At 42.4% G+C, this 16,087-nt stretch overlaps 1 protein-coding gene and 1 long non-coding RNA gene across 2 annotated transcripts; both read right to left on the bottom strand.

Moving 5' to 3' along the window:
* Nucleotides 1-5,871: 5,871 nt before the first annotated feature.
* LOC115160219 (uncharacterized) lies at nucleotides 5,872-12,342 on the bottom strand. Its single transcript, XR_003869039.1, has 4 exons — nucleotides 11,293-12,342; nucleotides 11,001-11,103; nucleotides 10,658-10,818; nucleotides 5,872-5,907 (listed from the first exon to the last, which is right to left on the bottom strand). It is a non-coding gene; the product is annotated as an uncharacterized LOC115160219 (long non-coding RNA).
* Nucleotides 12,343-14,672: 2,330 nt separating this feature from the next.
* Nucleotides 14,673-16,085, bottom strand: LOC115159513 (14 kDa phosphohistidine phosphatase). Its single transcript, XM_029709307.1, has 3 exons — nucleotides 15,760-16,085; nucleotides 15,291-15,418; nucleotides 14,673-15,073 (listed from the first exon to the last, which is right to left on the bottom strand). Exons 1-3 carry the CDS (start codon nucleotides 15,923-15,925, stop codon nucleotides 14,981-14,983), a joined length of 387 nt encoding a protein of 128 aa, XP_029565167.1. The 5' UTR covers nucleotides 15,926-16,085; the 3' UTR covers nucleotides 14,673-14,980.
* Nucleotides 16,086-16,087: the final 2 nt, after the last annotated feature.

Raw genomic sequence — 16,087 nt, 5'->3', positions numbered from 1 at the left:
AAGGTAAGTATGAAGCCACTGAATTCAAACATCTTATTTTATAAGAAAAACATGCCGAAAAAATGCAATGGGTTTCACACAAAGGAATGCTGTTTTGGAAGCCATTCCACTGATTCCACCCCAGTCATTACCATGAGCCCACAAACCTGGCGTGGTTCATTGTGGCCATTATTATGAGCCGTTTTCCCCTCAGCTGCCACCTGTGCTCAAAGCAAAATAATGAAGTGTATAAACAAAAAGGACACTTAGAATTCCTGGATGCATATGAAGGACTCTATAGCATTATTTTGGAGGTGTGGTCTGAAAAACAGGTACTAAAGGGGAAAAACATCTGATTTGGAATACAAACAACAACAAATAACATGATCAAATATGACTAACAAAATCTAGATGAAGAGATACGTAAATACACAAACAGTGGGAAATAAAGTAATATTCAGCCTTTCCACACTTCCACAGACATTTCCTCATGTTGTACTGTTGTCCCAGCCTGGTCTCATTGACTAGACGCAACATAGTATATGTGACAAAATGGCTCTGACAGAGAGGGTTGCCTCGCTTCTAGTCCTTAGGAAACGTTGTAGTATTTAATTTTTTTCTAGCACTACGACCAGGAATACGACTTTCCCGAAGCGGATCCTTTGTCCGAACGACTGTACCCAGGGCATTTGAGCTGATTCCAGAGGCTGAGCCAAAACAACGCCGCCAGAGAAGAGGTAGACGGAGCGGTCTTCAGGTCAGACTTCAGAGGCGCACACACCACCCACCGCTTCTGAGTATATTAATGGCTAATGTCCAGTCTCTAGATAACAAGGTAGACAAAATTATGGCAAGGGTTGCTTTCCAGAGAGACATCAAGGATTGTAACATACAATCCCAAACAAGCGAAATGTCAGTATAGAGACAAAGCAGAGTCGCAATTCAATGGCTCAGACACAAGACGTATGGGGCAGGGTCTACAGACAATCACGGACTACAAAAAGAAAACCAGCCATGTCACAGACACCGACGTCTTGCTTCCAGACAAACTAAACATCTTCTTAGCCCGCTTTGAGGATAATACAGTGCTACCTCTACCAAGGACTGTGGGTTCTCTTTCTCCGTGGCCGACATGAGTATGACATTTAAACGTATTAACCCTCGCAAGGCTGCCGGACCAGACGGCATCCCTAGCCACGTTCTCAGAGCATGCGCAGACCAGCTGGCTGGTTTGTTTACGGACATATTCAATCTCTCCCTATCCCAGTCTGCAATCCCCACATGCTTCAAGATGGTCACCATTGTTCCTGTACCCAAGAAGGCCGCCTCAATAGGTCCACAGACGATGCCATCGCCATAACACTGCACACTGCCCTATCCCATCTTGACTAGAGGAATACCTATGTAAGAATGCTGTTCATTGACTATAGCTCAGCATTCAACACCATTGTACCCTGTAGCTCATCATTAAGCTAGAGGCCCTGGGTCTCAACCCCACCCTGTGCAATTGGGTCCTGGACTTCCTGACATGCCACCCCCAGGTGGTGAAGGTAGGAAACATCTCCATTTCACTGATCCCCCACAAGGGAGCGTGCTCAGCCACTCCTGTACTCCCTGTTCACCCATGACTGCGTAGCCATGCACGCCTCCAACTCAATCATCAACTTTGCATGTTAGCTAACCATTCCCCTAACCATAACCATTTAACCTAACTCCTAAACTTAACCCTAACCCCCAAACTTTAGCCTTGCTAACGTTAGCCATCTAGCTAGAATTCATAACATATCATACATTTTTGCAAATTCATAACATATTGTTACATTTTGCAAATTTGTAGCATATAATATGAATTGTAATGCATCATATATCATATGAAATAGGTCTTGATCAACCACAAATTAATACATACCATATGAAAATGTCACGCCCTGACCATACAAAGATGTTATTTTCTATGATAGAGTAGGTCAGGGCGTGACAGTTTTTTTTCCTATGTTTTCTATTTCTATGTTGTCAGGTTCTAGTTTTGTATTTCTATGTTGGGGTTTGTTTGGGATGATCTCCAATTAGAGGCAGCTGGTCTTCGTTGTCTCTAATTGGAGATCATACTTAAGTAGGGGTTTCTTCCACCTGGGTTTGTGGGAGATTATTTTTGAGTAGTGTATGTTTCACCTCAGTGTCACGGTTTATTGTTTTGTTCTTTAGTTTATGTGTATGTATTGCATAGTTTCACAGTGTAAATAAAATGTGGAACGACACACACGCTGCACTTTGGTCCGCTTCTCCTTACGACAACCGTGACAGAAACGTAACATATGCTAAATGGTGTGTCTCGGATTTAAATACAGAATAATATGAAATGCTCTAAGACCAGGTTGCAGCCAGTCAGCCAGCCCAGCCCAGCCAGTTCTCCAGAGTTTAGACTCCACTGCTGTATTGATAGATCAAATCCCTATGGGCAATGTGCTATTCAATCAGAGCAAAGAGATTCTTCAGCAGATCAAGCTCTTCAAACATGTCAAAGTTCCAAGTTCAAAAAGAGGTCTTTTAGTCTAACAATTCACTTAGGGGTTGGAGAAGTGTCTGAAGTTCTGCTCAACAGATGCAGTCTCCAGCTCAGGCCTTTCTGTCAATCCATCCACTCTTCCCAGCAGCCCTCCTCCAGTCTCATCCTCTCTGTTCTGCAAGGCTGGCTGCTGACCTGCCAGCTGCTAGGGCAAACTCGGTATAGAGAGGGGGTATTAACATCTGAATGAATAATATAATATTTGTCATGCTGTAATTTAATAACTGCATAATAGCCTGTAATGTTAAATAGTCGTTTTTCAAAAACTAAATAGGTTAATTATAATAGCCTTAGCCAACCATTGATTCATTTGGCCTAGGATAAAAACACCCACACTTTTGTTACTCATCCCATAATACGCGACACAAATCCCTTACCTTTTACTCCACATTGGCATGGCTCATTTGCGGGGCTTGCTGGCTTGCCTCGGGTACTGCATCCAACCTAACAGTTTATGAGCTATCGTTATACAGCAGGAAGATGAGTACATTGGGATCCATCAGAACAATGGGTAATGGGCTGCTGTGCAGTGGTGATGCCCAGGTTGACTAATAACCCGCAGTCCCCGTGGTTATATCCACTGGGTTGATAGGTTTAGGGTCATTAAATATTGTGTGGATGAAGGGCAGGTGGGTGGCGGACGGGTTGAAGAAAGAGAAACAGTACCTTAAAAAAATCCAGAAAGGTACAGTACCAGGCAAAAGTTTGGACACACCAACTCATTCAAGGGTTTTTCTTTATGTTTAGTATTTTCTACATTATAGAATAATAGTGAAGACATCAAAACTATGAAACAACACGTAACACAATAATCATGTAGTAACCAAAAATGTTAAACAAATCAAAATAGATTTTCGATTTTAGAATCTTCAAAGTAGCCACCCTTTGCCTTGATGACAGCTTTGCACACTCTTGGCATTCTCTCAACCAGCTTCACCTGGAATACAGTTGAAGTCGGAAGTTTACATACACTTAGGTTGGAGTCATTAAAACTTGTTTTTCAACAACTACACATTTCTTGTTAATAAGTAATAGTTTTGGCAAATCGGTTAGGACATCTACTTTGTGCATGACACAAGTTATTTTTCCAACAATTGTTTACAGACAGATTATTCAACTTATAATTCACTGTATCACAATTCCAGTGGGTCAGAAGTTTACATACACTAAGTTGACTGTGCCTTTAAACAGCTTGGAAAATTCAAAAAAATATATCATGGCTTAGAAGCTTCTGATAGGCTAATTCAAATCAAATAAAATTTATTTATATAGCCCTTCGTACATCAGCTGAAATCTCAAAGTGCTGTACAGAAACCCAGCCTAAAACCCCAAACAGCAAGCAATGCATGTGAAAGAAGCACGGTGGCTGGGAAAAACTCCCTAGGAAAAACTCCTGAGAAAGGCCAAAAACCTAGGAAGAAACCTAGAGAGGAACCAGGCTATGAGGGGTGGCCAGTCCTCTTCTGGCTGTGCCGGGTGGATATTATAACAGAACATGGTCAAGATGTTAAAATGTTCGTAAATGACCAGCATGGTCAAATAATAATAATCATAGTAGTTGTCGAGGGTGCAACAAGCACGTCCGGTGAACAGGTCAGGGTTCCGTAGCCGCAGGCAGAACAGTTGAAACTGGAGCAGCAGCATGGCCAGGTGGACTGGGGACAGCAAGGAGTCATCATGCCAGGTAGTCCTGAGGCATGGTCCTAGGGCTCAGGTCCTCCGAGAGAAAGAAAGAAAGAGAGAAAGAGAGAATTAGAGAGAGCATATTTACATTCACACAGGACACCGGATAAGACAAGAGAATACTCCAGATGTCACAGACTGACCCTAGCCCCCCGACACATAAACTACTGCAGCATAAATACTGGAGGCTGAGACAGGAGGGATCAGAAGACATCATTTGAGTCAATTGGAGGTGTACCTGTGGATGTATTTCAAGGCCTACCTTCAAACTCTGTTCCTCTTTGCTTGACATCATGGGAAAATCTAAATAAATCAGCCAAGACCTCCACAAGTCTGGTTCATCCTTGGGAGCATTTTCCAAACGCCTGAAGGTACCACGTTCATCTGTACAAACAATAGTACGCATGTATAAACATCATGGGACCACATAGCCGTCATACCGCTCAGGAAGGAGACGCATTCTGTCTCCTAGAGATGAATGTACTTTGGTGCGAAAAGTGAAAATCAATCCCAGAACAACAGCAAAGGACCTTGTGAAGATGCTGGAGGAAACAGGTACAAAGATATCTATATCCACAGTAAAACGAGTCCTATATTGACATAACCTGAAAGGCCGCTCTGCAAGGAAGAAGCCACTGCTCCAAAACCGCAAATAAAAAGCCAGACTACGGTTTGCAACTACACATGGGGACAAAGATCGTATTTGTTGGAGAAATGTCTTCTGGTATGATGAAACAAAAATAGAACTGTTTGGCCATAATAAGCTGAAGAACACCATCCCAACTGTGAAGCACAGGGGTGGCAGCATCATGTTGTGTGGGTGCTTTGCTGCAGGAAGGACTGGTGCACTTCACAAAACAGATGGCATCATGAGGCAGGAAAATTATGTGGATACAACATCTCAAGACATCAGTCAGGATGTTAAAGCTTGGTCGCAAATGGTTCTTCCAAATGGTCAATGACCCCGAGCATACTTCCAAAGTTGTGGCAAAATGGCTTAAGGACAACAAAGTCAAGGTATTGGAGTGGCCATCACAAAGCCCTGACCTCAATCCTATAGAAAATTTGTGGGCAGAACTGAAAAAGCGTGTGCGAGCATGGAGGCCTATAAACCTGACTCCGTTATACCAGCTCTGTCAGGATGAATGGGCCAAAATTCACCCAACTTTTTGTGGGAAGCTTGTGGAAGGCTACCCGAAACGTTTGACCCTAGTTAAACAATTTAAAGGCAATGCTGCCAAATACTAATTGAGTGTATGTAAACTTCTGACTCATTGGTAATGTGATGAAAGAAATAAAAGCTGAAATAAATCATTCTCTCTACTATTATTCTGACATTTCACATTCTTAAAATAAAGTGGTGATCCTAACTGACCTAAGACAGGGAATTTTTACTAGGATTAAATGTCAGGAATTGTGAAAGACTGAGTTTAAATGTATTTGGCTAAGGTGTATGTAAACTTACGACTTCAACTGTATATCCCACATATGCTGAGCACTTGTTGGCTGCTTTTCCTTGTTGGCTGCTTTTCCACTCTGCGGTCCAACTAATCCCAAACCATCTCAATTGGGTTGAGGTTGGGTCATTGTGGAGGCCAGGTCATCTGATGCAGCACTCCATCACTCTCCTTCTTGGTAAATAGCCCTTGCAAAGCCTGGAGGTGTGTTGGGTCATTGTCCTGTTGAAAAACAAACGATAGTTCCACTAAGTGCAAACCAGATGGGATGGCATATTGCTGCAGAATTCTGTGGTAGCCATGCTGGTTAAGTGTGCCTTGAATTCTAAATAAAACTTCAGGGCTTAACTGTACACACGCCAAATAATGCTTTTGGGAACGGGCAGCCAAAGTTAACGAAAAAAGGACCTTATCGAAGTTTAATTCAATAAGACAAAAGCTGGTAACAGAGAGTTGAAAATAAAGAGAAGGGAGGGCTAGAAAAGTAATGTTTGGAAAATATTTGGTGATGTGGTAAAAGAGGATGAATAGCAGTGTGATGATTGTGATGCGCTCTACAAATTCAACAGTCCCAAGACGGGACTTAAAAAGGCCTATGGCATGTCAAGGGATCTTTAGCCCAGGGACGTCACCAGACATTCAGAACATCCATGGCTCAGCCCTGAAGACACTTCAGCCCTGAAGACTGTCATGTCCTGACCCTAGTAAGATGTCATTTTCTATAGTTGGGTAGGGCGTGACAGGGGGTGTTTTGGATTGTTCTATTTCTATGTTTTAGTTCTAGTTTTTCTATTTCTATGTTGGGATTGTTTTGGGTTGATCTCTAATTGGAGGCAGCTGATCCTCATTGCCTCTGATTAGAGATCATATTTAAGTAGGGGTTTTTCCTCATTGTTGTTTGTGGGTTATTATCTTTTGAGTAGTGTGTTTTCCTCTCTGCGTCACGTTTTTTTTGTATATTCAAGTTATTTATGTATTGCATTCAGTTTCACATCTAATAAATATGTGGAACTACGAACACGCTGCATTTTGGTCCGCTCCTTCAAACAGCCGTGAAAGACTCTCGCACGCTAGCAGTGAACATTTTGCAGAAACATAACGCTATGTTGCATATCTCACTGCTTTTTTCCATGTGCTGTGCTCTCCTGACGCCAAATAATTAACACTTCTCAATATTAATTCAATGGATTCTGGTCAGTAAACTCATGGAATATGGTGTTAATATTTATACAATTCTATTAGCAAGTACAAATTACAAGTGCATAACTATATGGTAATTTTCCATAAAGAAAAAAAGTGGAAAAAGTATTTGTATCATTATGTTACAATGATTTCATAAACCATGTCCAATATTTGATTGGCAATTAAAAAAAAGCCTCATGTTGATGTTGGTCACATTACTGCAAAATACATTTGAACTAGTCATGCTGCGAGCATTGTGCAGTTCCAAAACAATCTAAACGATGGCAGCCTAAACCACAAATGAATGTTCTAGTTACATGCAATATAGCAGAATTTGAATTTTAGGCTGCCATCCTTTGGATTATGTTGGAATTGTGTAAACACATTAGCAGTAGACTTGTATTATAACTGCAGAGTTGGGGGTGGGGGCACAGAACTTTTGCAGGTAATATGTAAAAACGCAGGCACCAAACACTTTAAAATCATGATTTTACCATATTTGTGGTCTTTAAATTAAAAAAAAAATTCTATGAGTCCGACGGAAAGGATATACTGCTTCCCCGAGACCAGGCCCAAATCCCCGTCATTCGCGTGAAGAAAAGACAGAAATACAGGGGGCGGAGGTCGGGGTGCCTTGTGAGAATTCATCGGCGAGTGGGTAAACTGCCTCTGCATTCCGTTCTATTGGCCAATGTGGAATCACTGGAAAATAAAATGGATGATCTACGATCGACACTATCCTACCAAAGGGACATTAAAAACTGTAATATCTTATGTTTCACAGAGTCATGGCTGAACGACGACACGGATAATATAGAGCTGGCCAGGTTTTCCGATTCATCTAATGGCATTGAGGAGTATACCACCTCAGTCAATGGCTTCATAAATAAGTGAACCAAGGACGTCGTCCTCAAAGTGTCTGTTTGTACATATCCCAACCAGAAGCCATGGATTACAGGCAACATCCGCAACGAGCTAAAGGCTAGAGCTGCCGCTTTCAAGGAGCGAGACACTAATCCGGATGCTTATAAGAAATCCCGGTATGCCCTCAGACGAACCATCAAACAGGCAAAGCATCAATACAGGACTAAGATTGAATCCTACTACACTGGCTCTGACGCTCGTCAGATGTGGCAGGGCTTGAAAACTATTACTGACTACAAAGGGAAACCCAGCCACGAGCTTCCCAGTGACATGAGCCTACCAGACAAGCGAAATTCCTTTTATGCTCGCTTTTAGGCATGCAACACTGAAGCATGCATGAGAGGTCCAGCTGTTCCGGATGACTGTGTGATCACGCTCTCCGTAACCGATGTGAGCAAAAACAGGTCAACATTCACAAGGCCAGAAGGATTACCAGGACGTTTACTGTGAGCATGCGCCGACCAACTGACAAGTGTCTTCACTGACATTTTCAACCTCTCCCTGACCGAGTCTGTAATACCTACATGTTTCAAGCCAACCACCATAGTCCATGTGCCCAAGAAAGCAAAGGTAACCTGCCTAAATGACTACCAACCCGTAGCACTCACATTGGTAGCCATGAAGTGCTTTGAAAGGCTGGTCATGGCTCAATTCAACACCATCATTCCGGAAACCCTAGACCCACTCCAATTCACATAACGCAAAACGCTCATCACTAAGCTGAAAATCCTGGGACTAAACACCTCCCTGCAACTGGATCCTGGACTTCCTGACGGCCATCCCCCAGGGGGTAAGGGTAGGCAACAACAAATCTGCCACGCTGATCCTCAAAACTGGGGCCCCTCAGGGGTGTGTGCTTAGTCCCCTCCTGTACTCCCTGTTCACCCACAACTGCATGGCCAAGCATAACTCCATCATTAAGTTTGCTGACAACACACATCACCGACAACGATGAGACAGCCTATAGGGAGGAGGTCAGAGACCTGGCAGTGTGGTGCCAGGAAAACAACCTCTCCCTCAATGTGAGAAAGACCGTAGAGACGCACTGGCGGTCTCGAGCGCAGGACTGGCACCGCCCGTACTGGCTGAGTGCTCACTTCCCCCTGGCAAATGCGGGCCGCTGGCACTGCACACACCGGCCTGAAAATACTTGGCCTCGCCACAGTACGCATTACCCCAAAGCCCGGGACCTGTCCAGTCAATGGTTGTGTGACAAAAGCATGTGGATTTGGCTCCGGTCTGTCACCTGACCTAGCCACCTGACCTAGCCAAAAAAATTCTGGGGCTGCCTCTCAGGCTTACTTAACTCCTCCATAGCCTTGGAAATGCTCATCCTCATCTCCGCCCATGTCCATCCTTCTTCCTTGTTCCTCCGCTGCTTGGTCTGAGTTTGGTGGGTAGTTCTGTCACGGCTGTCGTAGGAATTAGACCAAGGCGCTGCGGGTTGCGTGCTCATCATATTTATTTATTAAAGTGAACACGAAAAAAACTATAAACAAAGAAACGACAGTCCAACAGTTTCGCAGGCTATACACGAAAGCAATGCAAAAACAACTACCCACAAACAGACAGGTGAAAACAAGCTCCCTAAGTATGACTCTCAATCAGAAACAACGATGTACAGCTGTTCCTGATTGAGAGCCACACCCGGCCAACAAAGAAATGCACAACATAGAAAACCTAGAATACCAAAACAAGAACATACACCAAAAATCCCGGAACACATAAATACAACACCCCTCTACATACACACAACCCCCGAACCACATAAAACAAATACCCCCTGCCACGTCCTGACCAAACTATAATAACAAATAACCCCTATTACTGGTCAGGACGTGACAGTTCCAGTCATTGGCAGCAGAGAACTGGAAGGAGAAGCGGCCGAGGGAGGAATTGGCTTTGGGGGTGACCAGAGAGATATACCTGCTGGAGCGCGTGCTACAGGTGGGTGCTGCTATGGTGACCAGCGAGCTGAGATAAGGGGGGACTTTACCTAGCAGGGTCTTGTAGATGACCTGGAGCCAGTGGGTTTGGCGACAGGTATGAAGCGAGGGCCAGCCAATGAGAGCGTACAGGTCGCAGTGGTGGTAGTATATGGGGCTTTGGTGACAAAACAGATGGCACTGTGATAGACTGCATCCAATTTATTGAGTAGGGTATTGGAGGCTACTTTGTAAATTACATCGCCGAAGTCGAGAATCGGTAGGATGGTCAGTTTTACAAGGGTATGTTTGGCAGCATGAGTGAAGGATGCTTTGTTGTGAAATAGGAAGCCAATTCTAGATTTAACTTTGGATTGGAGATGATTGATGTGAGTCTGGAAGGAGAGTTTACAGTCTAACCAGACACCTAAGTATTTGTAGTTGTCTACATATTCTAAGTCAGAACTGTCCAGAGTAGTGATGCTGGACGGGCTGGCAGGTGCAGGCAGCGATCGGTTGAAGAGCATGCATTTAGTTTTACTTGTATTTAAGAGCAGTTGGAGGCCACGGAAGGAGAGTTGTATGGCATTGAAGCTCGTCTGGAGGGTTGTTAACACAGTGTCCAAAGAAGGGCCAGAAGTATACAGAATGGACAAAAACATTCTGGGGGAGGTCCCCCACACCCCCCACCAGGTTATGTCCCCTCCACTTCTAAAACCAAAGTGGCGCCTTTGCCTTAGTGAATATCTTGCACGGATGTGTGCTATTGGTGGGTTATAGAAGAGGGCTTTGAAAGGATGTCCAATCAGATTTCAACCCCCTTCAGGTACAGTGACATACAGGAAGTGACATTCAGGACAACAATACAAATTGAAGACATCTCATTGAGAAATGAAATCAGCACAGGACAATGATGTTCTATAGTGACATTGAGCTTTTACCTTATGCAGTGTTGGTGGAGTGGTCTCTCCTGGGTTCTTTGAGAGGGTGTGTCATGGAGATGTTGGCCTAATTGCTCCATGTCCACTTCAGACCAGTGGAGATAGTCCTCAGGTCCCAGTCACACACACTCTGTTCTCAAAGTCACAGCCCCAGTAGCCTTCTAAAAACACAGACACATACAAGTGGGCAACACTTGGTAACAAATCCAGTGCAATCCTGCACATCCTCGCTGGTCATTTGTTGCACTCTACGTTCTTAATCTACTTCTAATACATAACATTAATACATGATTTAATTGTTCATGAAAATAGTGGAAGAGGGTTGGAATAAGGTGTATCTCACCAGAATTCTTCTCATCAGTTCGATCACCATAGTCATCAGTGCCGTCACAGACCTGACGCTCCTCCACACAGCCTTCCCTGTTACACTCCAGTAACCCCTGGCACTGAAAACAGAGGGATGTAGAGGCAGGTAGAGGTAGAGATTGAAAGAGAGATAGAGGGAGAGAGAGAAACAGAGTTAAACGAGTCACCTCTTCAATCTCAAAGTGATGTTAAAACACTGACACAGATTAACAAATCTAAGAGAATAATAAGAGAAACAGAGGAATCAAAATACTGAAAGAGAGACTCACAAGGCAGGTCACAGTCCAGGAACTGCAGCTAGTCTATAGCCACGTCTCCATGGCAACCCTCAGCGCGTTGGGAGTGGAGGTGGATCTGGAAGGAGGTGGGGATGCGACCTAGGAAGAGGTGGCCTCCAGCCACGCACGCTGATGCTCTCAGGATGCCAACACCACCGCCTGATGGGTGCCCTCCCTATACACAGAGGCCTACAATGGGGCAGGCCACAGCCCTGTGAAGCCTAATGATAAATCTAACCTTTGTTATTTGGTTATCTAAAACATTATATTGTACTGGGGGAGGGGCACAGTGTGGCACACTTGCTAACCCTTGACAGTAAAACTGCTGTCTGTATAAGGTAGTCGGACAAGGGCAGTAAGATCAGAGAACCAAGCATTTTTTATTGATTCAATGTACTGTATGATTTGATACCTGGGTCCCAGAGGAAGTATTTGAGATGCATTCGGCAGGATGGAGAGGACTGTTTCATCATGGGACACCATTACAGCATTGCTGGGAGAGTCTGCCTTCACTTTCGTCACTACCATGAACCAACCTGACGTGTTCCTACGCATGAGCTTAGCTAGTCAACATCGTAAATGTAAACGCCTGGAGTTTGCTAAACAGCATTGGCACTTGGATTGGAACCGGTGCTTTGGTCAGACGACATGAACATGGAGTTCTGATTGCTGCTTTGATGACTTATGATTGGCCAACAACAAGCTAATTGTGCCACTCTCATGAAAAGCAAGAGCACCAACGTAAATTATAAAAATGCCTCTCTCTCGCTCTACTGCGGCAGTTGTTTGTATCTGTACGGGTCCTTCTGGACAAGTCAGTTAAAATTACACATACCCGAGACCCGTGACAATCATATCAGATCCTACCCATGACATTATTTAGGGCGTTTTCACATGAAATTCGGTACCCTGGTTAAGTTTCCTGTAGCGTTTGTGAGAATTCTACAGAATACGTTTTGATTTCACAAGATCTGAAAATAACATTTTCAGTGTGTGATTAGCAAGACGCACATTCTACATGACGATAGCGAGCTAGCTTGTTTACAAGGGGCAAAAAAGTTCTACGTGGGATATGTGGGGATATGTGAAAGCGCCCTTAGAATTTTGGATCCGGACCCACTCGGGTCCCGGATCAGGTCTCGGGTATTTGGGTACAGATGGATCCGAGAAGACTTCTAGTGTCAATCATTTTGATGCCTACCTTTTTGAAAAAAAATATAGGATTTGTTAAACATTTATTTCTCTGAGCAATTGTATTAGTATAAAATGTAAGAACTTTTTTTATCATACAATATACCTCAGTATTTTAATTATTTATTTTATACTGTCATTTTTGCTCATCTTTATCAAGGGTGTATATTTTAGGTCCTTGATTTGAGTGTAGACTTGCAGTATTCTGTATATTTTTATATACACATACTAGAGGTGGACCGATTAATCGCCATGGCCGATTAATTAGGGCCGATTTCAAGTTTTCATAACAATCGGTAATCAGCCTTTTTGAACGCCGATTATGGCCGATTACATTGCAATCCACGAGGAGACTGCGTGGCAGGCTGACCACCTGTTACGGGAGTGCAGCATCAAAAGGACCCTGTGGCTGCAAGGAGCCAAGGTAAGTTGCTAGCTAGCATTAAACTTATAAAAAACAATCAATCTTCACATAATCACTAGTTAACTACACATGGTTGTTGATATTACTAGGTTAACTAGCTTGTTCTGCGTTGAATATAATCAATGCGGTGCCTTTTAATTTATCATCAAATCACAGCCTACTTCAACTTGATGATTTAACAAAAGCGCATTCGTGAAAAATGCACAATCGTTGCAATAATGTATCTAACCATAAACATCAAAGCCTTTCTTAAAATCAATACACAAGTGTATTTATTTAAACCTGCATATGTAGTTAAAGTAAATTCATGTTAGCAGGCAATATTAACTAGGGAAATTGTGTCACTTCTCTTGCGTTCAGTGCAAGCAGAGTCAGGGTATATGCAGCAGTTTGGGCCGCCTGGCTCGTTGCGAACTGTTGAAATGCCATTTATTCCTAACAAAGACCGTAATTAATTTACCAGAATTTTAAAAAATGATGACATAACATTGAAGGTTGTGCAATGTAAACATAATATTTAGACAGGGTTGCCACCCATTTGATAAAATACGGAACGGTTCCGTATTTCACTGAAAGAATCAACTTTTTTTTTCTCTAAATGAGAGTTTCCAGATTTGACCATATTAATGACCAAAGGTGCATATTTCTGTGTGTTTATTATATTATAATTAAGTATATGATTTGATAGAGCAGTCTGACTGAGCGGTGGTAGGCAGCAGCAGGCTCGTAAGCATTCATTCAAACAGCAGCTCTTCGCAATGCTGGGATGCACAGCGCTGTTTATGACTTCAAGCCTATCAACTCCTGAGATTAGGCTGACAATACTAAAGTTCCTATAAGAACATCCAATAGTCAAAGGTATATGAAATACAAATGGTAGAGAGAAATAGTCCTATAATTCCTATAATAACTACAACCTAAAACTTCTTAACTGGGAATATTGAAGACTCATGTTAAAAGGAACCACCAGCTTTCATATGTTCTGAGCAAGGAACTTAAACGTTAGCTTTTTTACATGGCACATATTGCACTTTCACTTTCTTCTCCAACACCGTTTTTGCATTATTTAAACCAAATTGAACGTTTCATTATTTATTTTAGACTAAATGGATTTTATGTATTATATTAAGTTAAAATAAGTGTTCATTGTTCATTCAGTATTGTTGTAACTATAATTTATTACAAATATATATATATACACAAATCGGCGATTCATCGGTATCGGATTTTTTTTGGCCCTACAATAATCGGTATTGGCGTTAAAATCATAATCGGTCGACCTCTAACACATACTACTGTATGTGGTAGTGTGACAGCTCTTACATGCCTAACATTATTTGGCACAGCTGCATGGAAGCTGTATGGCAACATCGGAGGTTAATGCATTTCAGATCACCGAGTTCATCTGACCTTATTTGATACCCACATTACCCACGTAGCAGTTGATCAGCAGTTTAAAGTTAACTGGCTGACAAAACATTAACTTTATTTAGATAGATGCACAGTGCGATAAAGTAGACAAAAGTAATGACAGAGGAGTTTTTCTGTTCTGAAACCGGATGGAATTATTTTGAAAGATGGAGTGTGTTACTTCCCCTGTGTTTTGAATTCGACATTACTCAACATGATAATGGTTTTATGATTCCATGACCGGAGATGGAATTTCATACTTTATCCTTTTCAGGTACCAGTATTGTATGATGTAAATATCCTTAGGTACATGATTTCATGTTAATAAAGCATACATTACCATTTATTAAATCAACGTAAACATTTATTCATTTTATGTTTAAACATAAAAAGATTTCTGTTAAGTAATATGTTTTCCATCTATTGTTTCACTGAAACAAAATAGAAAATCAAGCACTGTTGTTCTGGCTATATTAGTCAGCAACTTGGTACTGTGTCAGTCTTAGTCCCAGTTTCAGCTTTGTACTGACAGGTTTGTCTTCAGATCTCACATAATGTGATGCCACTGAGGTTCTGCTGTGTACTATTGGCCCACACTTATTGACACAGAAAGGAGTTAGGCCTGAACCAAGACCAAGTTGGGTCCAGTGTAGGTTAGTATCCCTCATCAGCCCAGGTGATCTCGTATTTAGGGTAGCGCACCTTCAGTTTCTCTGTGGAAACAGCATGATTTGCTTTGCCAAAGCCCTGCAAACAACAATAAGGCAATTGAGAGGATAACTTGGCCGCTAGGAAATAACAAAACTTAAGAGATGCAATATCAGTCTTACAATATTAGAAAATGTATCAAAAATGTTGGTATATAATATGTGGATGAATTGATATGGTCACAAATGTACTAGAAGACCCAATCAATAGGTGTACATGAGTTCCACTGAAATAACATTATTTTGCATTCTCTTACCATGGAGTAGCCATAGACGTGGATCTTCTTTGACTGGCAGTCGTGCTTAATCCTTCCTCCTCCAATACATTCACAGTCTAGGTGCCCTCCTTTCTCAAGCTCCTCTGCTACCTTGTCATAGATATCCGCTGCCGTGACATAAACACAAGATCAGTGCTGTACTCAAAGTTTAAGAACAAAGCTCTTGAAATACACTCAAAATACAACATATTTCAAAAGCACTGTGACGTGCAAAGAAAACTAGTCAAATTGTGTAATTATTTTGCTGTACAGTGGAGGCAAACCAATACCGACCGCTCTGGCATTTTTCAGTGACAAAGGCCCCACCTACTGGCTCGTAAGCATCAGTACAGTATGAGTAGCTACGAGGCTATGTAGAATTTGACAGTAACATGGACATGAATCATACAGCAGCTAGCTAGCTAGCCAACTCTGAAAGACAAAAACATGACAATATTGGACCTCTTACCATGATATTCGGCCCAGGCATATCCACGTACAATATCTACGCTCGAGTCGTCGCCGTCTTCTTTACTGTGTACTCGAATGAGAACGTATTTGAACACACCAGTCGGGTCGATTTCTGCCTCTGGAATGTTCGCAATGAGAGCAGCAGCCTTCGTTTGAGTACACATTTTTTCACGAAAATACTTTCACGAAATGGAACGTAGAGTTCTATCTCGCACAGCTGATAATTCTTCAATTTGAAAGAGTAGACAATTCTTTCTGTGATGATCAATGTGGACAGTTACGGTAAATGGTCTGTAACACACTTCCGGAAATAAAAGGGGGGATGG

The sequence above is a fragment of the Salmo trutta genome, chromosome 23 (assembly GCF_901001165.1).
Source record: "Salmo trutta chromosome 23, fSalTru1.1, whole genome shotgun sequence".
Taxonomy (NCBI): Eukaryota; Metazoa; Chordata; class Actinopteri; order Salmoniformes; family Salmonidae; genus Salmo; species Salmo trutta.
This window is presented reverse-complemented; position numbering and strand designations above follow the sequence as displayed.

Excerpts from the sequence above, each read along its gene's own strand:
- LOC115159513 (XM_029709307.1), bottom strand. The coding sequence starts at position 15,925 with ATGTGTACTCAAACGAAGGCTGCTGCTCTCATTGCGAACATTCCAGAG. Across the intron at positions 15,419-15,759 it reads TGCCTGGGCCGAATATCATG|CGGATATCTATGACAAGGTA; the intron begins GTAAGAGGTCCA and ends ATGTCACGGCAG. Across the intron at positions 15,074-15,290 it reads ACGTCTATGGCTACTCCATG|GGCTTTGGCAAAGCAAATCA; the intron begins GTAAGAGAATGC and ends TGTTGTTTGCAG.